The following is a 27687-nucleotide window of genomic DNA, read 5'->3' as shown; positions in this document are numbered from 1 at the left end:
CCCCTGTACACACACACATTTTAAAGAAAAGTATTAAAGAAGTTTCTTTTGCAGATTCGTCTGTTACAGTCCAGTATGTAGCAATAAAGTTTTTCTGGTGAATGAGATCTGTAGAAAATAAATTTCAGACTTTGCAGTCATTATTAATAAAATACCACTTTAGGCTTATAATTTGAAATCTCTTACAAATTTATTTTTATTGAAAAATTTTTAAGTTTATTATTTTTTTGAGAGAGATTGAGAGACAGACAGTGTGAATGGGGGAGGGGCAGAGAGAGGGAGAGAATCCCAAGCAGGCTCCATGCTGCCAGCGCAGAGCCCCACATGGGGCTTAAACCTGTGAAACCATGAAATCATGACCTGAGCTGAAACCAAGAGTTGGGCACTTAACCAACTGAGCCACCCAGGCACCCCTACAAATTGATTTTTAAATATATATTTAACGTGTAGTCAAATATAGTTATCTCACTATACACACTGATATATCAGTATCATTATTCAGGCTTGCAGTCAAAGAAATCTGAATTGTAATACCATAAAAAACATCTAGAAATTGTTCTGTTGACCTCTAAATATGCAGCTACATAATTTTGTTAATGTTTATACAAATTGCCAAGGGGTTAGATTTCATTAGTAAAAGGAACAGAGAGATTTTGAATACGTGTTTCCTCATGTTTAGCCCTGGATGGAGTACACTAAAAGTAGCAGATGATCTTTTCTTACCAGCGCATGGCTCTTTGCAAGGATGGTGATCACTGGTTATATTTCATCAGAAGAAACCCATTACAAGATTGTGTTCTTTAATTTGTAGTCTAAGTGCTTTGAAGACCTTCTTATATAATTGAGTCTTCCTGTAGGAACAGTTAAGGATATGAGGGATTAAGATTGTTTTGTTTTTTTTTCTTTAAGACTACCGTGAAGACAGTTCCATGCAATTTATTGTATTTTTTTATTTTTTATTTATTTATTTATTTAAAAAATTTTTTTTTTTCAACGTTTATTTATTTTTGGGACAGAGAGAGACAGAGCATGAACGGGGGAGGGGCAGAGAGAGAGGGAGACACAGAATCGGAAACAGGCTCCAGACTCTGAGCCATCAGCCCAGAGCCCGACGCAGGGCTCGAACTCACGGACTGCGAGATCGTGACCTGGCTGAAGTCGGACGCTTAACCGACTGCGCCACCTAGGCGCCCCTGTATTTTTTTTAAAGTGTGAGACTGTTTGACTAATTTTGTATTAATAGAGGGAAAAATTTATTGAATGTTTATCATTTTTCTGGCTTTATCCTGAGAACATTCGTATTTAAACCTCACACCTCTCTGCAGTCTCCTTCTTATTTTAATAGGTGGAGAAACTAGTGGACAGATAAGGCCTTTCTTAAATTGCCCACAGTCATTTAACACACCCACTCTCTGCCCTTAAGCATGCCTCTCATTTTGGGGCACCTGGGTGACTCAGTTGGTTGAGCATCTGACTTCAGCTCAGGTCATGATCTCACGGTTCATGAGTTTGAGCTCTGCATCGCGCTCTGTGCTGACAGCTCAGAGCCTGGAGCCTGCTTCGGATTCTGTGTCTCCCTCTCTCTGCCCCTTGCCTGCACGCGCTCTGTCTCTCTCTCAAAAATAAATATTAAAAAAAATTAAAGAAAAAAAGAATGCCTCTCATAACTTTCGAGGTTGTTTGAATACTAAGGTAAATAATGATTTTGTGTATTTGTGTAGAGAGACCCGTCTTAATCACTACCTTCACTTGCTTAAATTTCATTAGGGTAGGCAAGAATATAAACATTTTTTATAGTAGTATTAGGGAAGAAGAGTTTTTTTAAATGTAAATAACTGGTTGATCATGGTTGATATATGTTTTGCCATTTTCAGGTGTTAATGAACACCTATGAACATAGGCTAGTTTATTTAAAGATGAGAAGTATGTAGGAGTGATGACGTGAAAAGACAAATGGTAAGATAGAACTAATACAAAGAAAAAGATAGTTTTAGAGGTTTTTGTAGGATTAGGTAGGAACATGCACAGAGGTTATAACCAAATAAAAAGAACTGATGCAGAAAGCATGATGTTTTGATCGGGGTAGAGAAAACTAGTGTATAGGTTTTGGACTGTGAGAAAAAGAGTATTGGTATTTTACAACTTATTCCATTCCTTTGGTAATTTTCTTTCCTGTAAGAGATTATCCTAACATTTGGGACCTGGATGGGATTCTAGATAATCTAGAGATAGCTCACCCCCCTCTCATCTCACTTTGCAGATGAGGAAGCGCAGAGGTTATAAAGTATGTGTCTGAGGGTGCGTAGCTCTTCAGGGGCATAACAGGATCTCTTCACTGTAACTTTAATTGCTTGCTTGTGTTCTTTTCCTGATGTTCCATACAACCTATGAACCTATCCGAAAATGAAGTGGAAGCAAATACCTTTGGGTATACACCTGTTTTGTGATTATTCCTTATTGACATTTTCACAGTGTGTTTGTTTAAGTGGTTGGGTCAAGGGGTAAATTGTTTATATTTCCTGATGTTTGGTTTATGGGTTATGCACTTATTTGATATCTAATTAAGTTGTTGGCAATAAATATTTTCTTTCCTTAGAAAGAAGAAATATTGGATTTAGATATGATATATTTTAGATTTACCTTTTCTGTTGATAGAATAATGTAAACACTGAAATCATATTTTTCTCTCTTCATTTTGCAGTAGTATTATTGATTCCACAGAATTCAACCAACCTCCTGGTTTCAGTGGCAGTTCTCAGGTAAATGATGTATTTAACAGTTTGTTTTAGTGGTACAATGACTATAATCACCTGAGTTGTAAAATCATAGATTAGTTTCCTGGAATGTCCTGACACAAACACAGCTGTTTTGAATGCTGTGGCATCGATTAGGATTTGGATACCTCTGATGCATAAATAGCTGTTTATGTGCTCATCAGTGATGAGTTAAACATTTTTTAAAATTCAGTGGTTGTAACATCAGACCTTGAGAGGAGGGAAGTACTGTAAGAGGAAATTATGAATAATCAGCACATTGTTTCTCTCTGGGATAAGATAGTTAGATCTGTTGATGAGTTACTCATTATGTTGAAATGTTAAGGCTTTCTGTGGAAAGTGAAGTACATATTTGAGTAAACTGGACTTCAGCTTCACCTCTTCTAATTACTTGTATGATTATTTTGACTTTTATTCTCTCCATCTGTAATTTGGGGATGCTGATATTTGTCAAATCTAATTTTGACAAATCTAATTTTGACAAAAAAGCTTTTTATGTTGAAATAATTTCATACTTGGAGAAAAGTGACCAAAATAATAAAAGGAATTCCTTTGTATCCTTTATCCAGATTATCCAAATGTTAACATTTGATTACATTTCTTTTCTCATTCTCATTCTCTTTTGTTTATGTAAACATAATTTTTTTTCTCTGTGTTGTTTGAGAAAGGTACATTCATAATGATCCTTTACGTCTAAATACTTCAGTGTGTATGTCCTTAAAAACAAGGGTATTGTCGGGGCGCCTGGGTGGCGCAGTCGGTTAAGCGTCCGACTTCAGCCAGGTCACGATCTCACGGTCCGTGAGTTCGAGCCCCGCGTCAGGCTCTGGGCTGATGGCTCGGAGCCTGGAGCCTGTTTCCGATTCTGTGTCTCCCTCTCTCTCTGCCCCTCCCCCGTTCATGCTCTGTCTCTCTCTGTCCCAAAAATAAATAAACGTTGAAAAAAAAAATTAAAAAAAAAAAAACAAGGGTATTGTCTTATGTAATCACAATATAATTTTAAAATACAAAAAGTTAACATAGATATAATGCTATTATCTAATCCCTGTATCTTACTCAGATTTTTCAAATTGTCCTGATACTCTCCTTCATAGGAAAAGGGAAACATTGAGGTGTTTTTAAATGCATGTTCATTTGGGGCACATGGGTGGCTCAGTTGGTTAAGCATCTGACTGTTGGTTTTGGCTCAGGTCATGATTTCATGGTTGGTGAGTTTGAGACCTGCATCAGGCTCTGTGCTGACAGGGCAGAGACTGCTTGGGATTGTCTCTCTCCCTCTTTCTCTGCCCCTCCCCCACACTCTTGCGCTTTCTCTCTCTCTCAAAAATAAACTTACATAAAATTATAAATGCATGTTCATTTGTATATTCACTTTATGTATAGCGTGGTGTTTTGTTTTTGTTTTTTTTTAAATCAAAGTGGAAAAAAAAATTCTTTTGGATCATGCCGTTTTTGTTTGTGTTTTCTTTTTCCCACTACTTAGATAACCACCTCTTTCATGGTTAGTTGGTGTAACTACTTTGCACGTCCTGTGTTCTCTTCAAATGCATGCATGTATTTGGCCTGTTCTTTTATTTTTTTGAATAGTAAGTTCATAGATTGTTTTGCATCTATTCTTTTTTTTTTAAAGTTTAAGAGAGAGAGAGCACATGATCAGGGGAGGGGAGAGAGAGAGGGAGGGAGAAGAGAGAATCCCAAGCAGGTTCTGCATTGTTCAGCACAGGGCTTGATCCCACGAACTGTGAGATCAGGACCTGAGCTGAAATCAAGAGTCAGGCTCTTAACCTACTGAGCCACCCAGGTGCCCTGGTTTGTGTCTATTTCGCCCTTCCTTCCTTCCTTCCTTCCTTCCTTCCTTCCTTCCTTCCTTCCTTCCTTCCTTCCTTCCTCCCTTCCTTCCTTCCTTCCTTCCTTCCTTCCTTCCTTCCTTCCTTTTAATTCTTTAAAAAATGTCTGTTTATTTTTGAGTGACAGAGAGAGAGAGAGCACGAGTGGGGGAGAGGCAGAGAGGAAGACACAGAATCCGAAGCAGGCTCCAGGCTCTGAGCTGTCAGCACAGAGCCTGATGTGGGGCTAGAACCCATGAACCATGAGATTATGATCTGAGCCAAAATCAGCTGCTTAACCGACTGAGCCACCCAGGTGCCCCTGCATTTGCTACTGAACAGCCATGAAAACACTAGATCTGGTTATTTTTATAAGACATAATGGGATATATCAGGAGATAATTTTAAAGTATTAAGTTGAAATATACCTTAAAAACTTGAGAGGGAACAGCAGTCTCTGAATCTGGAAACAGGCTTTGCATTCACAGTGAACCTTTATGTTTTCCTTTTGAGTATAATCCCACAAAACATCAACCTGAGATATATCCACTCTGTGATTGTGATGAAAGAAAAAAGAAGATTACTTCATAAACTAAGCACATACAAAAACAAAGTCACTGTGTAAGCCACAAGAAATACCAAAGACACCACTGTTCCAGCTAATTTGAGCAATTTCTGTTGGTTTACTAATTACAATTTTAGTTTTACTGTGGCCTTCTGTTCTTCTAGGTAAGATTTATTAAGATGGTCAGTCATAGGGGTGCCTGAGTGGCTCAGTCGGTTAAGCATCTGACTTCGGCTCAGATATGATCTCATGGTCTGTGAGTTGGAGCCCCGCATCGGGCTCTGTGATGACAGCTCAGAGCCTGGAGCCTGTTTCAGATTCTGTGTCTCCCTCTCTCTGCCCCTCCCTTGTTCATGCTCTGTATCTGTCTCAAAAATAAACATTAAAAAAAAAAAAAGACGGTCAGTCACAGATTTATTCCCACTTTTGACAGTATTCAATCCAGAGCCCTTCCCCAAACACTTGACATGAGCCTGTATTTTGTAAGTTGTCCCTTACCCATAATGTGCTGTATTCTTAGTTGTAGTGAGTAATGAATAAAACTTGTTCAACTAAAGGTGTGTGTTTCTATTAGTCTTTGGCTGCTGAGTATTAACAGTCTCTTCATAGAGGAACAAGAAAAGGTTTGCTAGTATTGCCATTTACATAATATTTGTTTAGAATTTCTAGCAGTGAGCTAGAAAGAATAGAAGTTGAATCTGGGTGGAAAAGAAAAGCAGTCAGAATAGTGTTTTCTTTTATTTTTTTAATTTTTAGAGCAGCACTTTCCTCATGTAATAAAGGAAACCTCTGGTTTGAGATAGTACACTGAGCCAGTCAACCAACATGTTAATATGTCTCTAACCTTCACTCACAAGAAATCCCATTGACCTATGACTATCCTCACCCTGCAAACTTATAAGGAATTCATAGAGGATTAACAAAACCACTTAGGAAGGCTGCCTAACATGAGTCACAATGTGCAGAATAAAAGTGTGCCTAAGGATGACAAAGGCTGGGTCTCCCAGAAGACTCCAGCCTTAGCCGCTGCTGGAGGACAGGGAAGTGTTAAGGAGGAATCCTACTAGTGTTTGTGGGATAGAATGGATTGGACATATTGTGCTGAAGGTCTACCCTCCATTTCTAGCTATACTCTTCAGAAGAGACAGACCTAAAGCAAATTGACACAAAATGGTTTGAAAGTAGAGGAATAGTTGAGGATAAGCCTGGCAAATGTAAGGATTCTAAAGAATATAGCAAAACTAAAACTAAAGCAACCACAAGTGAAAGAGAAGTGTATACTGGAAGAGGACTCAGGGAAGGAAGCATGAAAGACACATACAATTTTTCACCCAAGTAAAAGGTATAGTTCCCCAAAGTCGTAGTAATTTGTGTGACATACTATAAGCATTGGAGTTTATATAAAGCAAAATTTGTTACAATTTTTTGAAAATTAAAATTTAAACACAGTGGGAGATTTTGAAGTATACCTAAAGAATTCATTAAAGCAGTAATATTAGTCATTATGTAGCACTTACTTTGTACTTAACTATTCATGGACATTAAAGTGCTTTACATGTATTAACCACTTAAATTTTCAGAACTTAACCTGTGTGATAAGTATTATTACTATAATTTTTATTGAGGAGGCAACTGGGGCACAGGGAGGTTAAGGAGGTTGCCCAGGACAATATAACTAGTAAGAGATTTTAACCTAGGCATTATGGCTTCAGAGCCTGTGATTTTAAAACTCATTTATTCAACCAACAGTTTTTTTTTTTGTTTTTTGTTTTTGTTGTTTGTAGTACCTGCTATTTACTAGGCACTGATTACAGGCTCTGGGGATACATTATTGAACAAACATAACACCAAGATCCCTGCTGTAACCAGGCTTCCAATCTAGTTGGAGAGATAGTAATAGTAATAAAAGTAAGACTGCCTTTTTTTTTTTTTTTTATATTTATTTAATGTCTATTTATTTTGAGAGACACAGAGTACGAGAGGGGGTGGGGCAGAGAAAGAGGGAGACACAGAATCCGAAGCAGGCTCCAGGCTCCGAGCTGTCAGCACGGAGCCTGATGTGGGGCTCGAACTCATGAACCGTGAGATCATGCCCTGAGCTGAAGTTGGCCACTTAACCAGCTGGGCTACCCAGGCGCCCCAGAAGTAGACTACCTTTAAACAAAGTGGAGGTGCGGGAGCAAGCCCGTGTGAGTATCTCTGGGATTCCCAAGTTATAGGCAAAGGCTTAACAAGTAAATGAGCCCTAAAGTAGGAGCATGCCTGACATAGTTTAGATTTCCCTTGTAGCTGAAGAGGAGTAGTCAAGGGGGAGAAAAGTAGAAATGAGATAAAACTTAACAGAGGCCACTTGGTGCATGACTTTCTTGGGCCATTATAAAGACTCGGGACTTTTTTTTGTTTTTTGTTTTTTGTTTTTTTGAGTGAGATCAACTTAAGCTTGGTTTGATAGGTACTTGTTTCACTTTATACTTTGCATCAGAGGGTATATATACATTATTGATAGTGGTCTCGGACCATTTAGAAAAATGGATTGATTCTAAAACAAGATAAATTGTGTCATCTGTATTCTCTGAATCAGAACCCCAAGTAAAGAAATTATGTAGACAGATAATCGGGAAGAGAGTAAACTAAACTCCTCTGAATACCTTTGTGTTCAAGAGTAGTTCCAGATGCTGCTACAAGCAATCCAAAAAGTAATGGTAGTGAAAACACTACATATCAAAATTTATGAAATGTGGTCAGAATTGTCCTCAAGAATTTGTGTCATTAAATGGATTCACTTTTAGATGAGAATGAAAACTGATGAACTAGACATTCAACTCAAAGCTGGGAAAATCTTAAGGTGGTGACTGTAGAGGGACAAATAAAAAGCTCATACAAAATGTTTCAATATGTAATTGAAATTGATTTATAACATGTAGTAGATTAATTCAGACAGTACTTATACATACTAGTAAAAATGAGTGTTAAAAAAATTAAAAAAAAATTTTTTTTTTCAACGTTTATTTATTTTTGGGACAGAGAGAGAGACAGAGCATGAATGGGGGAGGGGCAGAGAGAGAGGGAGACACAGAATCGGAAACAGGCTCCAGGCTCCGAGCCATCAACCCAGAGCCCGATGCGGGGCTCGAACTCGCGGACCGCGAGATCGTGACCTGGCTGAAGTCGGACGCTTAACCGACTGCGCCACCTAGGCGCCCCTGTATTTTTTTTAAAGTGTGAGACTGTTTGACTAATTTTGTATTAATAGAGGGACTGCGCCACCCAGGCGCCCCCCAAAAAATTTTTTTTTAAATGTTCATTTATTTTTGAGAGAGTGCGTGAGCAGGAGAGGGGCAGAGAGTGAGGGAGACACAGAATCCGAAACAGGCTCTCTGCTCTGACGCTCTGAGCTGTCCGTACAGAGTCTGATGAGGTGCTTAAACTACCGAACTGTCAGATCATGACCTGAGCTGAAGTTGGATGTTTAATCAACTGAGCCACCTGGTGTCCCAGTCAAAAATGAGTCTTAAGGAAATACAGATTTTTCAAGAAAAGTTAAAAATATTGAAAAAGATTAAAGCAATTGTAGAACAATTTGAATAGACCAGTTGCCATAACGATTAATTTAATGTGATTCCATAAGAATCTCCAGAATATTTTTTAAGAGTGCAGAGAGTATGAACAACTGACTTTAAAGTATATTAGGATGAGTGATTTGGGGGTGTAATAATCACAAGGGCATTTACCCAATAAGTTATTAAAATGTATTCTAAGACTGCTGTAATGAAAAGAACACAATAAAATTTAAAATACAACTAAAAGGTAATTAGGAATTTTGCTGTGCTTATGCAGATGAGGGAAAGTGGGGATTAAGTAAATGGTGTTGTGATAGCCAAGATCATTTGTGGAAAATCACTTGTTGTGATCAGCTAAATAATGATATAAATAATAATAGGACTATAGAAATGGAGAAAGAAGCCAGTGTGTTGCATAAAGAAATTGAATAATAAACAAAAATTTAAAAAACTGGGAAAGGTATTATAGGTATGGATAATTGGTTTATTGCTTCAAAATAAAGCTTTTCTACTCATTTCATCTTTTTGATAAAAGCTACAAACCTGGTAAAAGAAAATGGTAAAAAAAAAAAGTGAAATTTGAATTTCACATATGAAATAATATTTACCTTCCCCAATAAAGCAAAATATGAAGTAATAGAAGGGTTCCAAAGGAGTCTCCTAACAGATGTGGCTCAGCGTTTTTTTGTTTTTTGTTTTAGTTTATTTATTTATTTTTGAGAGGAGAGAGTGAGAGTGGTAGAGGGGCAGGCTCGTTTCCATGTTATTTTGACCATTATATCTCCTCTTCCATTTTTCCATTATATCTCCTCCTCCTCGGTCTCCTCCTCCTCCTCCTCCTCCTCCTCCTCCTCCTCCTCCTCCTCCTCGGTCTCCTCCTTCTCCTCCCATCTCCTCCTCCTCTTTCTTCTTTCTTCTTTGAGAGCGAGCACGAGTGGGGGGGGGGACGTGTAGAGAGAGAGGGGGACAGAGGATGAGAAACAGGCTCCATGCTGACAGCAGATAGCCCAGTGTGGGGCTCCAACTCAGAGACTGTGAGATTCTGACCTGAGCTGAAATCATGAGTTGATTGAGTGGGTATAAACATGGTAAAATTTAATTATTTTGTAGTTTAGTAAATGTGGCCATTTTCATTTAGAGGTAGTCTAGATAAACATAAGTGATGAACATTTCCTTTTGATTTTTAGCCATATTTATATCCTGCCTGAAATCATGAGTGACCCCAGGTCCAGTCTTCTTTATCCTTCCACACTGGGTCACACAGGAACTGCTTTGTCTCCAGCTTTAGAACCAGTACTGGCTTGTGTCTCAAGCACCTGAGTAACAGGAAATCCAAACTTGGCTTGTGGTCAGGATCTCTTATTTTAAGTTACTCACATAGGCAATGCATTCTGGTTATATGACCAGCCTTTAAGGGCTTCACTGAAACCAAGTGCAAATCATAACTTCATTTGTTATTACTAAACAGTGCTGACAGACTAATACATTTTGCTCCAAAACAACCCACTGACTTACTGTTACAGAGTATTGTTTATTTTTCTTTAGTGCATATATTTCATGATGTAGGCAAGAGTCTGGAGATAACCAAGTGGGCATTCCAGACTAGCTGAGATTAATCCATGCTGCTCAGTGTAGAAGACATAATATTTATGTAGTTGTATATATATTATGCATAACGTGTCTCTCTATTTCTGTATCTGTCCATTAATGGATGAATGGTTAGAGAACATGTGTATATATACACAATGGTATGTTATTAGATCATAAAAAAGAAGAAAATCTTGGCATTTGCTACAACATGGATAGACCTAAAAGTTACATGTTTAGTGAAATAAGTCAGAGAACTGTAAGTGCTATATGACCTTACTTATATGTGGAATTTTAAAAATAAATACATCAATAAATACATAATAAACTAATAGATATAGAAAACAAAACTGGTGGTTGTCAGAGGCATTGGATGTGGAATGGGCAAAATGGGTGAAGAAGGTCAAAACGTACAAACCTTCAGTTATAAAAGAAGTAAGTCATGGGGATGTAGCATACAGTATGGTGACTATGGTTAATAATACTATATATTCCATATATAAAAGTTGATCTTGAACCTCATCACAAGAAAAAAAATTGTAATTATGTATGGTGACAGATGTTAAATAGAGGTATTGTGGTGATCACTTTGCATTATATACACACATTGAATCATTATATTGAATACCTGAAAGTAATATAATTATATTTTAGTTATACTGCAGTTTGAGAAAAGTAAAAAAGTAGAGTATCCTTGAGGGAAACTGACTTATGAAATGTTTGTGTACATTTTTTTTAAGTTATGAGTAATGATAAAGAATGTAGTGTTTGCTAGTGGCATTGGTGCCATTACCTTGATTTGTGCTAACAGGAAAGTAGTTTTATACTGACTATTGCTTTTGCCTCACAAATCATATATAAACACAGTGAAGACAGCATATGATATCTTCCTTTATTTGAGTAGAGATTTGACTTCACAGATACCTTAGAGGGTCTCAGAGACCCACCAAAGCCTAAACACCACAAATGGGGACCACACTTTGAGAACCATTGTTCTAAATTATGCAGGTTTTCTCCCTTCAAGCCATTCTTCAAATCTTATGAAGGAGTGTGTGTGTGTTTAACTGATAATTGTTTTATTATTTTGCATTTGGCTCTTTATCTTATAAAGATTATTTACTGTATAAATAATAGGTTTTCATTCTGCATTGTTTCATTTACAAAATTAGATTCCAGGGAGGGTATTTATATAATGAAAATTTGGCAAATTTCAAGTAAGCAAATTAATACAGAACACTTTCAACTTCATTTAGAATAGGGTTCTCTTGGTGGAATCGAGAAGGAAATTTGTTATGGTAACAATTATTTCTTTCATTGTATAAACATTGATTTTATTCATCTTTTGAAGATTTCTTTTGTATTCTTGGCCATTAGTTTATATTACATATGTGAAATGGAATATTCAATTTCAAGTAATTCTCTTTTCAATTTAATTCCACTCATTGGGAATGAGTTTTTTGTTAAATTTATAATTTTCAGGGGTGCTTGGGTGGCTCAGGCGGTTAAGTGTCTAACTTCTTTCAGCTCAGGTCATGATCTTAGTTTGAGGATTCGAGCCCCACATCGGGCTGTGTGCTGACAGCTCAGAGCCTGGAGCCTGCTTCGAGTTCTGTGACTCCTTCTGTCTCTACTCCTCTCACTCTGTCTCTGTCTCTCTCTTAAAAATGAATGAGCAAAAGGAAAAATTAAAATTTGTAATTGGTTATAATTTACAGGCTGATACTAAATGATGTTTTTGTATAGCCATCAAGTTCAGCTTGCTTTGTTATCTTAATAGCATGCCTATTAACTTTTTAGCATTATGAGAATTTTTTTTACTTAAAAAGTGACCAAATAAAATATTTTCATGCTTCTGTTTTTTTCTGTGGTAAAATTTAATTATTTTGTAGTTTAGTAAATGTGGCCATTTTCATTTAGAGGTAGTCTAGATAAACATAAGTGATGAACATTTCCTTTTGATTTTTAGCCATATTTATATCCTGCGTACAGGTAGAGAGCTTATCCTGAACATGTTTTGAAGATTTGCCTTGTAGATGATCTACAACCATTTCATATTCTCAAACATCTATTTCCTCACAATTAGCATATTTCTGTTCATTTATATTGATGTTATTTATAAATTTAATAATTTGTGTATGAAAATGAGCTAAGTGATGTATTTTTATCAACAATTATGAAGCAGCCTAATTTTGAATGGGTTAGAAAGTTGCACTGAAAAAATAAATTCAAGAAAAGCTAAGAGTAAATATTTGCCAGATAATTGTCAAAAATAAGTTGCTGTAAAAACTAAAAAGCAGACTGTTTTTGTCTGCTTCTTTGTTTTATTTGTCATATTCTTGATTTCTGTTATTGTAATCATTCCCATGTTTCAGACTAAAATCTTTTTTCTGTGTTTTCATTGAGCAGATCATTTTTTATTTTTTATTTATTTAAAAAAAATTTTAATATTTATTTTTGAGAGAGAGAGGGAGGGTGCAGGGGGTGCAGGGGCAGAGAGAGAGAGAGAGACAGATGGAGGGAGGGAGGGAGGGAGAGAGAGGGAGGGAGGGAGGGAGAGGGAGGGAGAGAGAGGGAGGGAGGGAGACAGAGGATCTGAAGCAGGTTCCCTGCTGACAGCAGAGCCCAATGTGGGGCTCAAACTTGTGAACTGTTAGATTATGACTGGAGCCTAAGACAGATGCTTAACCGACTGAGCCAGAGCAGATCACTTTTTTAAAAAATCTAAGTTCTTCCCCTCAGAATTAATAAAAATTATGTTGGCATATAAAAAGGAATATATTTCATGAATGTGTAAATTAGAGGCATAATTACAATAAAAGAAACTCTGTGATTGAGCTGTTATGTTAATTACTAGAACATTAATAGTACCATTCAAGTCACCCATGTGCTTCTAACAAATTCCATCACTCTGCCTCATGTCCAGAGCTAACCACTTTTCTTTTTTTTATTAAAAAAATTTTTTTAATGTTTATTTATTTTTGAGAGAGAGGCAGAGCATGAATGGGGGAGGGGCAGAGAGAGAGGGAGACACAGAGTCTGAAACAGGCTTCAGGCTCTGAGCTGTCAGCACAGAGCCCGACATTGAGGCTCAAATTCATGAACTGTGAGACATGACCCAGTTGAGCCACCCAGGCGCCCCTAACCACTTTTCTGATATTTGTGTTTGTCTGTGTTGACTTTTTCAAATTGTTTTACCATAAATATATATATCTCTATATTATTTGGTTTGACCATATATGAACTTTATAAAAATCATATATAGTTTTTTGAGATTTGTTTTTGCTAAGATTAGTTCCTGATGCCTATGGGTGTAGTTGATTTATCATCACTAATATATAATATTCTATTTTGTTAATGTACTACAACTTATCAATTGTCCAGTTAACATACAGTTGATATATTTGTAGGGTTTTTCTTTTTGCTATTAAGGTATCTTTATACATGTCTCCTGATTCAAGGTGCAAGATTTTCCCTAGATTTTGTACCTAGGAGAGTTAGTGAGAGTGACCAGGTACACACATCAGTGGCTTTCGTATTTTGAGATAATGTCACATTGTTTTCCATAGTCTTTTTATCAATTTGAAATTCCTACCGCAGAAGTATATGAGTTCCGTTTTCTTCACATCCTTGTTAGTAATTGATCTATTGAACCCCTAAATGGTTGCCAATTTAGTGGGTAAGAAATAGAAGTTAGTTGTGATTTTAACTTGCATTTTTCTCACTCTGTCCTTTATATGAAATAGTATTTCATGTCTTTTCCCATTCTTTTTGATATCAGTCTTCTGTTTATTTACTGGTGTACACACACCTATTTATTAATTCAAAGTAGTAATAAATTGTCCCTTATTGCCACAATGTTTGGGAATATCATCTTACAGTTTGTACCTTCTTGTCTCTAATGATGGATGTAGATCAACAGAAGAGCTTAATTTGTATCATTGAATTTGTAACTTTTAGTTAGTGCTTTTTGTGTTTCGTTTAAGAAATTCTGCCCTATTGAGATTATAAACATATTCAGTGATACAGCACATGGCCAGTTTTGGTAAATGTTCCATGTATGCTTAAGAAGAGTGTATGTTCCTAATTTGATAAGTATTCTATATATATTAAGTTAAGCTTTGAAATTAGGTCATGTCTATTTCTCTGTTGAATTGATGAGATTAATCTGCTGTGTTGGTGGGTTTGTCAATTTTTCTAGGAATTTTTGCTTTATGTATTTTTGAGACTGTACTATTGTGTGTGTACTGGGTATACAATTATTGAGTTGAAAATTTTGCATTATTCAGTGGCCGTTTCCATTCCCATTAATGATTTTCATCTTGAGTCTGTTCTTTTCTCCTTTGATAAAATTTGCCTGGTGTATTATTTTTCATGTTATTCCAAATTTTCACTGTATTTATGTTTTTGGTGTTTCTTTGGCAAATAGCATAGTTATATTCTAACAGTCCTTTCTGCCACTAACTAGTGAGTATTTTAATTTATATTTATTACAACTACTGATCTAATTTCACTTTTTAAAAAATGTTTATTCAGTTTTGAGAGAGGGAGAAAGAGAAAGAGAGACAGAATGTGAGCAGGGGAGGGCAGAGAGAGAGGGAGACAAAGAAGTTGAAACAGACCCCAGGCTCTGAGCTGTCAGCACAGAGGCTCATATGGAGCTTAAAGCCACAAACCAAGTTTATTTATTTTTTTTTTTGAGAGAGAGAGAGAGAGAGAGGGAGAGAGAGAGAGATGGTGTGCAAGCGGGGGAGGGGCAGAGAGAGAGGGAGACTGAGGATCTGAAGCAGGCAGAGATCTGAAAACAGTAGAGAGCCTGATGTGGGACATGAATTCACACACCATGAGATCATAACCTGAGCTGAAGTTGGACACTTAACCAGCTTAACCCACCTCATCGTGATAAGTGTAGTCTTAATCTACCCTTCACCTATTTTATGTATCTTCCCACCTGCCTCCTCTCTGGTAGCCATTGGTTCCCTACAGTTAAGAGTCTGTCTTTCAGTTTGTGCCTTTTTTCTTTGTTCATTTGTTTTGTTTCCTAAATTCAACATGTGAATGAAATCATATTTGTCTTTCTTTGACTTATTTTAGTCAGCATTATACTCTCCAGATCCATCCATGTTGTTGAAAGCGGCAAGATTTCGTTCTTTCTCATGGCTGAATAATACTCTGGGGTGTGTGTGTGTGTGAGTGAGTGAGTATGTGTACATACCACATCTTCTTTATTCATTTATTGATGGACATTTGGGCTGCTTCCATAATTTGGCTGTTGTAAATAATACTGCAGTAAACATAGGGTGCATGTATCTTTTTGAATTAGTGTTTTCATATTCTTTGGGTAAATACTCAGTAGTGGGATTACTGGATCATATGGTAGTTCTATTTTTAATTTTCTCAGGAACCTCCATTCCGTTTTCACAATGGCTGCACCAGTTTGCATTCTCAACAGCAGTGCAAGAGGGTTCCTTTTTCTCCACATCCTTGTCAACACTTGTTGTTACTTGTGTTTTTGATTTTAGCCACTCTGACAGTGGACATCTCATTGTGGTTTTGATTTACATTTCCCTGATAATCAGTAATGTTGAACATTCTTTTCATTAAACTTCGTATCTTAATTACCTTCCTGAACAACATTAAGTGCTCCAGAATTGAAACTTTCTTCACTCTTCTGATTTATATGCTATTTTTTAGTGTATTTATTCTGTCTTATTAAGCCCTATGATTTTGATATTAAAATTAATGTTATAAACAAAATTTAAGATCACTTATTTGGGTACAAATTTTCTTGCTCCTTTTCATTTTATTTCTCAGGCCTTCCAGTTTATGTTACTGAATTAAAAAAAAATTTTTTTTTAATGTTTTTACTTATTTTTGAGACAGAGAGAGACAGAGCATGAGCAGGGGAGGGGCAGAGAGAGAGGGAGACACAGAATCTGAAGCAGGGTCCAGGCTCTGAGCTGTCAGCACAGAGCCTGATGCGGGGCTCAAACTCCCAGACCATGAGATCATGACCTGAGCTGAAGTCGGATGCTTAACCGACTGAGCCACCCAGGCGCCCCTATGTTACTGCATTTTTTAAGTACCCAACTTCACTTTTCTTCATTTTTTAAAGAAATGACTTACAAGCAGTAGTTTTTGTTTTCATACACATGAAAAAATACTTTGCTCATTTTGTTGCAGGATACTTTTATCAGGATCCGAATTTTAGATTGGAGTTCTTATTTTTTCATCTTTTTAAGGATAACCAAAGTTCACTCCTCTAGCTTCTTTTATTGCTGTTAAGTAGTATTTTCCCTGTTATTTTTTCGTCTTGTCACGTGAGTTATCTTTTCTGTTTGATTTTAAAGTCATTTTGATTTTTGGACAAAAACACAGTTTTGCCTTACTGTGTCTAATTATGGATTTATTTTAAATTATCCTACTTGATAGGAATAATTTCTTTGTATTCATGTCTGTTTTCAGTTTTGGAAAATTGTCAACATGCGTTCTTCGAATATTTCTTCTTCAGTCTGTTACAGTTTCCTGGGTCTCTGAGTGCTCAGTTTCAACCTTCCTCTGAAATTTTCTGTCTCTTATCTTTTATCCTTAATTCTGGTTAATTCCTTTAGGTTTATCTTCCAGTTCTCAATTCTCTTTTCAGTCTTTAAATCTCAGTTTTAGTGTTTTTATCTTTTGTAGGAAATTGTCTCCAAGTAAGTGTTGTCCTTTTCGTTTTTCCCCTCCTCTGCACCATTATATGTTGGTTAACATCACCTCTCTGAGTTCAGCTTCCTGTTTGGTTGTATATCTGTTATGTCTTCAGAAATTGTCTTAACTTTCTTGTGATGAAAGCACCACTTTAAAATAGGATTTTTACCTACCATCTAGTTTTAGCAGGAGTTCACTTTAGGGCGTTGTGTTCATGGTAGTACCTTATTACTTCTTGTTACATTGCAGTCATTGGTGGACTTATGTCATCTCATACTCTTATTATGTGTCTCCTCTGTTTATGTGCCTCAAGCATAATAGATAATAACCATTTGTGGAAAGAATTGTCTTATCCTTTCATTGAACATGGTGTAGGCAGTATTATATATTTAGGGTTATAGATTTTTGTTTTTTATAGATTTATATGCCAATGTATTTCACATTTGCTCTCTTTATATGGCTGGATCTTCTAATGTATGTGTCAGACTTGTACATACATATTACATATTATTGCTCCTTAATTTAATAATCAGCATTAACTTAAATATATATTCTGACAATCAAGGACTGTCTCTATTATTCGAAGAGTACAGGGCTGCAATATAGGGATGATGGAAAGTAATTAATTTTCTTTTGAACATTATTTTCTAATAATTTCTGCATATTAAAATTCTGAAGATTCTAAAATTTAGCATGGCAGTTATAATGGATTCTATCTTCATTTAACTTGGAGAGTTGAAATATACTTATTTCATTCTTGTAAAATTGGCCTTTAGAGCCTATTCACATTTTGGCTGGACTGTAGGAGTTTTATAGCAAACTGTATTCTACAGACCTGGGACCTAGCATGGCTGAGATCCCCCCACTTGCCCCCTTCTACTCCTTCCCCATACAGCCCCATCCTTAAGCCTTTGGTGATCCCCAGAACTCCCTCCCCTCCAGCCTTTGGTCTGTCCAGTCCCTATCCCCACCCATGCACCTCCATGTTCCCTGAGGTATGTGGATAGATTCCCCTTCCCTTATGTAGTACAAGTGTTCCCCAGGAGGCCTGGGCTGAGAGGTAGGACCTGACCCCCCCCCCCCCCCCCCCCCCGCCCCAATTCCTCCCCCTGGCTCCAGAAACTCTCGGCCTATTTGAATTTTAAAATAAAAATGGAAAAATATGGTCTAAGAACTATGAGTATTTACCATTTGTAGTTATTTTAATGTGTTAAAATTTTGAATATGCAATCATTTAGATATTTTGTGCAGAAAAAGACCATCATTTGTTGTAAGTTACAAGTGTCTATTCTTGTTACTACTTTAGACAAAGAAACAGCCTTGGTATAACAGCACGTTAGCATCAAGAAGAAAACGGCTTACTGCTCATTTTGAAGACTTGGAACAATGTTACTTTTCTACAAGGATGTCTCGTATTTCAGGTACATATTCCGGACTTTTTAAAATATATCACATTCTTCTTTCAGATCCATTTCTAGCTTCTTATGATGGATTTATGTAAAGTCCTATTTATAAAGTGCAAGTGTATTTTCAACATAGTCTCCCAGTGTGTTGTGGAGGTTCCTAGAGATCTTAAAGAGCATTGCTTTCCCATAGCTATTTTTGTTCTTTTTTTTCTATTTGGGAATTTTTTTTTCCTACCAGATTTTTTTTTTTTTTAAGAGCATGAGTGGCAGAGGGGCAGAAGGAGAGGGAGAGAGAGAGTCTTAAGCAGGCTCCATGCTCAGCACTGAGCCTGACACAGGACTTGATCCCACAACCCTGGGATCATGACCTGAGCCAAAATCAAGAGTGGGATGTTCAACTGACTGGGCCACACCGGTGCGCCTCTATTTGGGAGTTTTTAATCTTTATATAGTGAATTATATAAAGTTAACAAAAAAATCAGCCATGAATATCTGGCTAGGAAAAATAGGTTCCTTTTAGTTGCCTCCTATTATTAAACATTTATTAAGTTCTAAGCACTGTCCTTTGTGCTAAGAATAAAAAGATGAAAGAACTGATTTCTACTGTCAGGGCGTATTGTAAATTAAGGGGGAAAAGCAACAGGTAAATAATTCTATGTGATATTGTATGTTCTATAAGTTTATTAGGGGAATAGAGAAGAATTTCCACCATATAGCTGGGAGTGAAAAATATAGGCCACGCTGAAAATGGGGAAGTGGAAGTGAATGGTCACTGTAGGGATTTTGGAGGAGTTGTATTTAGTCAAAGCTAGAATTCATTAAATAAGGTAATTAGAAACATGTTCAAAGGAAGTAACTCATGCAAAGTCATGGACATAGGACAAGTCATGGACAAATATACCATAAGATATTTTCATTGCTTTAAAAAAGGTAATATAGTTCTACCTTTTGAGCTGTAACCTTTCTCAGTGTCCTTGCTCACCACCAGTGATGTAGGGACATTAATAGCAAGACATTGTTTTTCTTTCTTTCTTTCTTTTTTAGATTTATAGATTGATATACCTATAAAATGTAAAATACAATGCTTGGTATAAGTTAGGTGCTCAGGTAACTGGTGTCATTAGTAATACATCTGCTGAAAATTAGGACCACCAAGGAAAAAAATGTGTGGTATTTAATTAGTTGTTAAAATTTTGGCCTTGGTTTTCTCTTGAATAGGCATATTTGCATTAAAATCTACATATTGTTTAGAACCTTTAGACAAATTTGCCTTAGGATTGGTGATGGAGGGAAAAGAAGATTTACATAGCATATTTCATATGAAGTCTACAGGGGAGCCAAGTTTTATTTATAAGTGTGTGTGAAATTAACGATCAACAGTTTTTATAAGATGGAAAACTTTTATTGTATTGCCTGGGAATTGAGCTCCTTATTGAGCCTCTGTAATAGTCTATAAACTGTAATAGGAAACTGTTACATTGAAAATGGTCTGAGGGGTGCCTGGGTGACTCAGTCGGTTAAGTGTTTGACTTCAGCTCAGGTCATGATCTCACGGTCTGTGAGTTCGAGCCCCACGTTGGGCTCTGTGCTGACAGCTCGGAGCCTGAAAGCTGCTTCAGATTCTGTGTCTCCCTCTCTCTCTGCCCCTCCCCTGCTCATGCTCATGCTCATACCCTGTCTCTGTCTCTCAAAAATAAGCATTAAAAAAAAAAATTAAAAGAAAAAAATGAAAATGGTCTGAGGCCTACATTCTGATTGGTAGAGGGTTCATATTAACCCTTTTAGGTGTTATTTTTTGTTATGATGTTGAAATACAGTGACCGCAAATGGTAGACATTTAAAAGAAAAAAGATGTGGGAAAGAGAGATTGGGAAGCTCTTAATGGGGAAGTTATTAATAATTTTTAAGTAACTAGCATCATAGGTGTGCTATGGCATAATAAAGGTATAGTCACAGACATATTTATTTGGAGGATGTAAATTTACCAGAAGGCAGAATAAATTAAAACCAGGAGGAAGATTATATTTTCATTTTTGTGGGCATGGCTATATTATACTTAAAACATGATAGTCTCAAGTTTATCTTACCAAATTTTCACAATGAGTACACTTAACATATTGCTGAACATGAAGTTCCTTCTAGTGTCCTTGACTGTGAAGAAGAAATTTTAACTTCTACCTTAGGAGTACTTGGTGTTTGGTGGTCCTTTTGTATATTTTCAAATGAGAATCCACTGCTCGTTCTTTTAATTTTCAACTCTGAAAATGAGAGATGAAGATTGGGAGATTAATGCCTTGGACTCTTAGTTGTAATTGAATGAGAAGGTAAATTATAAAGTATTAGAAAAGAGAAAAGAGGTGCTGCACACACTTTCACAAACTAAATCTATAATGAGAAGAGCATAGGTAATATGTTAGTAAATATGTACAGTAATTGATCATAAACCTACCAAGCAAACAAAATCCTACCATTTTGTAACCAGATAAAGTGAAATCTAATCTCTATACTTCCAGATACTAAAATAACAATTTTTAGTGTTTTCTTTATCACTTCTGTTGGATGTAAGTGTTAATGAATAGGTATGATGGACAGAGAAGATCAGCCACCTGGGAAAGGATTATGACCTTCAACAGAATATACATTCTTGAATGCTTGTGAATTTTACATACTTAGCGATTGGTGTCAAAATATGAAAGAATATTTTTACATTAAAGCAATATTTAAACAAATATCTAAGGTGTTTTTCCAGTAAGTATTTATTACATTGAATACTCAATTATATGTAAAAAGAACCAATTAGCTATTAAATTCAAACCACTTTGTAGTACAGTTGATTTATTTTATTGCAGTACCCCATGTTTTATTTGTAATTCACTGAATTTACAGAGAATAATTTTTGTGGATCAGGAGCATTATTTTAGTAACATGATACTGCATGCTCATTGGGTTTGTTTCTTTTGCTGTTTTTATAACAGAAACACTACAAAATTGGAACTTTTGGATATAGGTTGTTAGATGGATTTGCTGTGTTAGTATTTGAATCTTTAAAATGTAAAATATCAAGGACAGAAGCTTGATATCAGAGACAAGGAATTGTTTTTCGTTGTAGTAAGTGTTAGATAAATGTCTTCGTGTCTCCAGTTATCTTCAAGATAACCTAGTATCTCCAGATGAACTAAATCAGTTCTGTACTGTCTGTCCTATAGTATGGTGACTCTTTAGACTTAATGATTCTTCTGTCTTAATTTCATTATGCCTACTGTTATTTTCAGGGACATTTAAGAAGGGGAAATCATGAAAGTTTACCTTGAAAAAGTTGTGTGTATGTTTATGTATATGAGCTAAGAATGAGAAGAAGGTATGAACACATAGTGTAGCAATCTTATTTCAGATTTCAGTTAGGAAGCTAACTAAAGTAATTGGTGTTTTACTCTTCTTCCTTTGGAAAAGAAAATACAAGTCCAAACGTAAAACGGTTTTGAAAAATACTGATTTTTGGGGTGCCTGGGTGGCTCAGTTGGTTCAGCATCTGACTGTGACTTAGAGGGTCATGATCTCCTGGTTTGTGGGTTTGAGCCCCACATTGGGCCCTGCACTGACAGTGCAGAGCCTGCTTTGGATTTTCTCTCCCCCTCTCTCTGCCCCTCGTACTCTTGCTAATTCTCTCTCAAAAATAAATAAATAAATTTAACAAAAATAAAGAAAAATGATTTTTTTTTTAAATTCATGCTTTCACTGTAGGCTTGTTTCTAGATTGGAGAATAGATATCTGTATTCTCAGTCTTTCATGAGATGATATTGTGATTTAAATTCTAGGTAATTTAATTATGAATAGTTTATTGAAATGGACTTTACTCAAAGTATTTATATAGTTTTCTATTGGATGGAATTAATGTTTTCTGTATTCTACCAAGATATTTGAGAATATTTTTTTGAGAATAATTCTATTTTTGAGAATAATTGATGCATTGAAGTTTCTACTCTCTTTTCATAATTGGATTTGAGACACTTCGAAGAATGATGTGAATGAGTATCTCTTTACTTAAAAAACAATTACTTTCTTAATCTAAATTATGTTATAAATTGTGTTTTGACAGTTAGTGAATGTGGGCATGCAGATGTATCCTTGTAAACATGTTCCTTCAAAATTACAAATAGACGGTCCAGTGTACGTGCTCCTCTCTCCACCCTCACTTTCTCCATTGATAAGGGATTTTCGTTTTAATAAAAGATTAAACTTTTCTTGATCAGAGGTACTTTTTTGTCTTTGATTTTCTAAGAAATTTTTGCTTAAAAAATAGAGAATTTACAGTATGCTTTTATTGGTGTGGAAAGAACCACTAAGTAATTTTTATTAAAGCTGAAAGATCAGCGAAATGATTTGTGCATACTAGTATTCTCTAGTTACTTCAGAATCATATTCAGAATATAATTTCTAATGTGTCTGTACTGCTCTTTGACTTCCATTGCACTTCAATTAATTTATTTTGTTTTCTTCATATAGATGATAGTCGAACTGCAAGCCAGTTGGATGAATTTCAGGAATGCTTGTCTAAGTTTACCCGATATAATTCAGTACGACCTTTGGCTACGTTGTCCTATGCTAGTGATCTCTATAATGGTTCCAGCATAGTCTCTAGGTAAGTATTGGGCAGCACTCTTTACTATTTACTTTTACAAAAGTTTCTCAAATTTAATTTGACAAGCAGTTACAGTGTTCTAGTTAAGAGCCAGTATTCTGAGGTCAGGTTCCCTGCCAGTTTTTAGTTCTGTGTTCTTGGGCAAGTTTCTGAATGTCTTTAGTCCTCAATGTCTTCCTCTTTAAAATGGAATGATTAATAGTATTCACCTATTAGGGTTGCAGTTTGTGTTCTTATAATGTCTTTAGTTTTGGTGACAGATATGCTCTCTCATAAGGGCTTCCTTATCTTCATGTTTCTAGAAGAATTGATAGTATTTCTTCTTATGTATTTTGTAGAATTCTCCATCAAAGCCATCTTGGCCTTAAGTTTTTTTTGCGGAAAGAGTTTTAAATATAAATTCAATTTTTAAAAGAGATGTAGGGCTAATCAGGTTATTGATTTTTTTTTTCATGATCAAGCATTGTTTTTAGTTTGTGTCTTTAAAAGAATTTGTCCATTTTATCTAGGTTGTTGAATTTATTGGCATTCACATGTTCATAATATTCCTTTATTATCTTTTTACTGTCTTTAGATACTCTGATGATGTTCCTTTTCTTATCCCTGATATTGGAGTGTTGTTTCCCTTTATATGTTTCCTTAATAGTCTGGTTTAGAAATGTATCAATTTTATTTGTCTTCTCAAATAGCCAGCTCTTGGTTTATTGATATTCTATATTTTTCTGTTTCATTGATTTCTGCTCTTTATTATTTCCTTTTTTTCCTTTTGTTAAGTTTAATTTGCTTTTATCTTTCTATTTTCTTAAGGTAGAAATTACAGTGATTGAGTTGAAAGTTGCTTCTCTAACAAAACTTGGGTTTTACATTTCTCTACATGCACTGCCTTAGTTGCATCCTGTGAATTTTGATGTGGTGTCTTTTTTCCAAATTTTATTTTTATTATGGTAAAATATGTGTAACATAAAATATACTGTCTTAACAAGTGTACTGTTCAGTGGTATTAAATAAATACCTTCAATATATTGTGTAAATGTCCCTAATATCCATCTCTTTAACACTTGACATCTTGTAAAACTGAAACTCAGTACTCATTAAACAGTAACTTTTCATTCCCCTCTGCCCTGAATCATAGCAAGCACCCTTTTTCCCTCTGTTATCTGATTACTCTAAGTACCTCCTGTAAGTGGAATCACGCAGTATTCAGGGAGAGAGAGAGAGAGAGAGAGAGAGAGAGAGAGAGAGAGAGAGAGAAAGAGAATCCCAAGCAGGCTCTGTGCTGTCAGCACGGCCTGAGATCAAGAGAAATTCACCTGACTGAGCCACTTAGGCTCCCCAGATTATTATTTTTTTAATTTTAGAGCATGAGCCAAGGGAAGGCACGGGGTGGGGTGGGGGGGGGGGGAGAGAGAGAGAGAGAGAGAGAGAGAGAGAGAGAGAGAGAGAGAATATCCCAAGCAGGCTTCATGCTCTGTGCAGAGCCCAATACAGGGCTCAATCTCAAGACCCTGGGATCATGACCTGAGCTGAAATCAAGTATTAGAAGCTCAACTGACTGAGCCACCCAGGCACCCCGTGGCTGTACCATTTTACAATGCCACCAGCAGTGCAAAAGGTTTCCAGTTTCTCTGCATTCTTGCTAGCACTTGTTATTTTCTCTTTTTTTGGTAGTCACCATCCTAAACAGATGTGAGGTGGTATCTCTTAGATTTGCTTTGCATTTCCCTGGTGATTAGTGATGTTGAGCATTGTTTTATGTGCTTATTGGCCATTTGTTTATATTCTTAGAGAAATTTCTATTTAAGTCCTCTGCCCAGTTTTGAACTTGGTTGTTGCTATGTTCAGTAGTTCTCTATAAATTCTGGATATTAATCTCTTATCAAATTTGTACATATTTTCTCTCATTCTGTGCATTTTACTTTGTTGAGATTGTGTATTGATGCGTAAAATTTAAAAATTTTCATAAAGTCTAATTTGTGTGTTTTTCTTTTGTTGCCTGTGCTTTTGGTGTCATATCCCAGGGATTGCTGTCAAATCCAAAGTCATGAAGAGAGTTATAGTTTCATATTTTATATTTAAAGTTTTGACCCATTGTGAGTTAATTTTTCTATATGGTTTTAGGTAAGGGTCTACCTTCATTCTTGTGTTATGTGGATATGCAGTTTTCTGAACATCATTTGTTGAAAAACTCCTTGAAAAACTCAGTCATATTTCCACTGTTGTCAAAGATCATTTGACTTTGTATGGAAGGTTTCTCATCTATTACATTGGCCTACATTATCTGTTTTATGCCACTACCATACTGTTTTGATCATCATAGCTATGTAGTAAGTTTTGAAATCAGGAAGTGTGAGTCCTCTAGCTCTGTTCATTTGCAAGATTGTTTTTTCTATTTCTGCGGAAAATGCCATTGGGATTTTGACAGGGATTGCAATGAATCTCTAGATTGCTTTGGGTAATATTGACATCTTAACAATATTCAGTCTTCTGATCCATGGACATGGGATATGTTTCCATTTATTTGTGTCCTTCTTTAATTTTTTTCAGCAAGTTTTTGTTTTCATTGTACAAATCTTTTACTTCTTTGGTTAATTCTTAAATATTTTTTTTTTGGTGTTGCTGTAAGTTTTCATAATTTACGATTGTTCATTGTTATTGCATTGAAGTTATGATATATTTTCATTTTCATTCAGTTCAAGAAACTTGTAAATTTCAACTTTGATTTTTTTTTTTGACCCAAGGATTATTGAGGCATATTTTAGTAGTTCTCAGATGTTGTGATTTTCTAGTTACCTTTCTTTTTATAGTCTTTTTATATCTTCATCATCTTTATGACCATTCTTTAAAAATTTTTTTAATTAATTAATTTTTAAATTCACATCCAAGTTAGCATATAGTGCAACAATGATTTCAGGAGTAGATTCCTTAATGCCCCTTACCCATTTAGCCCATCTGCCCTGCCACAACCCCTCCAGCAACCCTCTGTTTGTTTTCTGTATTTAAGAGTGTATTAGGTTTTGTCCTCCTCCCTGTTTTTATATTACTTTTGCTTCTCTTCCCTTATCTTCATCTGTGTTCTGTCTTAACTTCCTCATATGAGTGAAGTCATATGATACTTGTCTTTCTCTAATTTCGCTAACACAGTATCCTCCAGTTCCATCCACGTAGTTGGAAATGGCAAGATTTCATTCTCTTTGATTGCCGAGTAATACTCCATTTTATATATACACCAGATCTTTTTAAAAAAATTAGTATCATATTTTATTATTTTTTTTTAAAATGTAATGTATTGTCAAGTTGGCCTACATACAGTGTATACAGTGTGCTCTTGGTTTTGGGTGTGGATTCCCGTGATTCATCGCTTACATATAACACCCAGTGCTCATCCCAACAAGTGCCCTCTTCAATGTCCATCACCTGTTTCCCTCTCTTCCCCTCTCCCCCCGCCATGAACCCTCAGTTTGTTCTCTGTATTTAAGAGTCTCTTATGGTTTGCCTCCCTCCCTCTCTGTTTGTAACTATGTTTTTCCCCTTCCCTTTCTCCATGGTCTTCTGTTAAGTCTCAGGTTCCACATATGAGTGAAAACATAGGATATCTGTCTATCTCTAATTAGCTTATTTCACTTAGCATAATACCCTCCAGTTCCATCCACGTTGCTGCAAATGGCATGATTTCATTCTTTCTCATTGCCAAGTAGTATTCCATTGTTTATATAAACCACATCTTCTTTATCCATTCATCAATTGATGGGCATTAAGGCTCTTTCCATAATTTGGCTATTGTTGAAAGCATTGCTGTAAACATTGTGGTACATGTGCCCCTATGAATCAGCCCTCCTGTATCCTTTGGATAAATTCCTACTCGTGCTATTGCTGGGTCATAGGGTAGTTCTATTTTTAAAATTTGAGGAACCTTCACACTTTTCCAGAGCGGCTGCACCAGTTTATGTTCCCACCAACAGTGCAAGAGGGTTCCCGTTTCTCCACATCCTTGCGAGCATCTGTTATTTCCTGAGTTGTTAATTTGAGCCACTCTGACTGTTGTGAGATGGTATCTCAGTGTGGTTTTGATTTTATATACCACATCTTCTTTATCCATTCATTCATCGATGGACATTTGGGCTCTTTCCATACTTTGGCTATTGTCGATAGTGCTGCTATAGACATTGAGGTGCATGTGCCCCTTTGAAACAGCACACCTGTATCCCTTGGGTAAATACCTAGTAGTGCAATTGCTGGGTCATGGGGTAGTTCTATTTTTAATTTTTTGAGGAACCTCCATACTGTTTTCCAGAATGACTGTACCACTTTGCATTCCCACCAGCAATGCAAAAGAGATCCTCTTTCTCCGCATCCTCGCCAATGTCTGTTATTGCCTGAGTTGTTAATTTTAGCCATCCTGACAGGTGTGAGGTGGTATCTCATTGTGGTTTTGCTTTGTATTTCCCTGATGATGAGTGACGTGGAGCATTTTTTCATGTGTCGGTTGGCCATCTGGATGCCTTGTTTAGAGAAGTGTCTATTCATGTCTTTTGCCTGTTTCTTTACTGGATTACTTGTTTTTTGGGTATTGAGTTTGATAAGTTCTTTATAGATTTTGGATACTAACCCCTTTATGTGATATGTCGTTTGCAACCATCTTCTC

The 27687-nt window shown here is 36.1% G+C and overlaps 1 protein-coding gene and 1 long non-coding RNA gene across 7 annotated transcripts in view; one reads left to right on the top strand and one right to left on the bottom strand.

Moving 5' to 3' along the window:
• The window catches only part of LOC109495588, a 62747-nt gene extending 57641 nt beyond the window's left edge, over nucleotides 1-5106 (bottom strand). Inside the window, exons 1-2 of the long non-coding RNA XR_002151074.3 lie at nucleotides 5029-5106; nucleotides 724-851 (exon numbers count right to left, since the gene is read on the bottom strand). This is a non-coding gene — a long non-coding RNA (uncharacterized LOC109495588). The remainder of the gene's footprint in view (nucleotides 1-723; nucleotides 852-5028) is intronic.
• COP1 (COP1 E3 ubiquitin ligase) overlaps nucleotides 1-27687 on the top strand; it is a 259243-nt gene that overhangs the window by 87677 nt on the left and 143879 nt on the right. For 5 of the 6 annotated variants that reach the window (XM_045048918.1, XM_045048921.1, XM_023247685.2 and 2 more), the window contains exons 9-11: nucleotides 2702-2759; nucleotides 18306-18420; nucleotides 22910-23045. In XM_045048918.1, coding sequence (XP_044904853.1) covers nucleotides 2702-2759; nucleotides 18306-18420; nucleotides 22910-23045 — 309 coding nt within the window. The remainder of the gene's footprint in view (nucleotides 1-2701; nucleotides 2760-18305; nucleotides 18421-22909; nucleotides 23046-27687) is intronic. The other variant, XM_045048920.1, reaches the window with a different exon arrangement.

The sequence above is a fragment of the Felis catus genome, chromosome F1 (genome assembly GCF_018350175.1).
Source record: "Felis catus isolate Fca126 chromosome F1, F.catus_Fca126_mat1.0, whole genome shotgun sequence".
NCBI classification, from domain to species: Eukaryota; Metazoa; Chordata; class Mammalia; order Carnivora; family Felidae; genus Felis; species Felis catus.
Note: the sequence above shows the minus strand (reverse complement) of the source record. Positions and strands in the feature narration are given on the sequence as shown.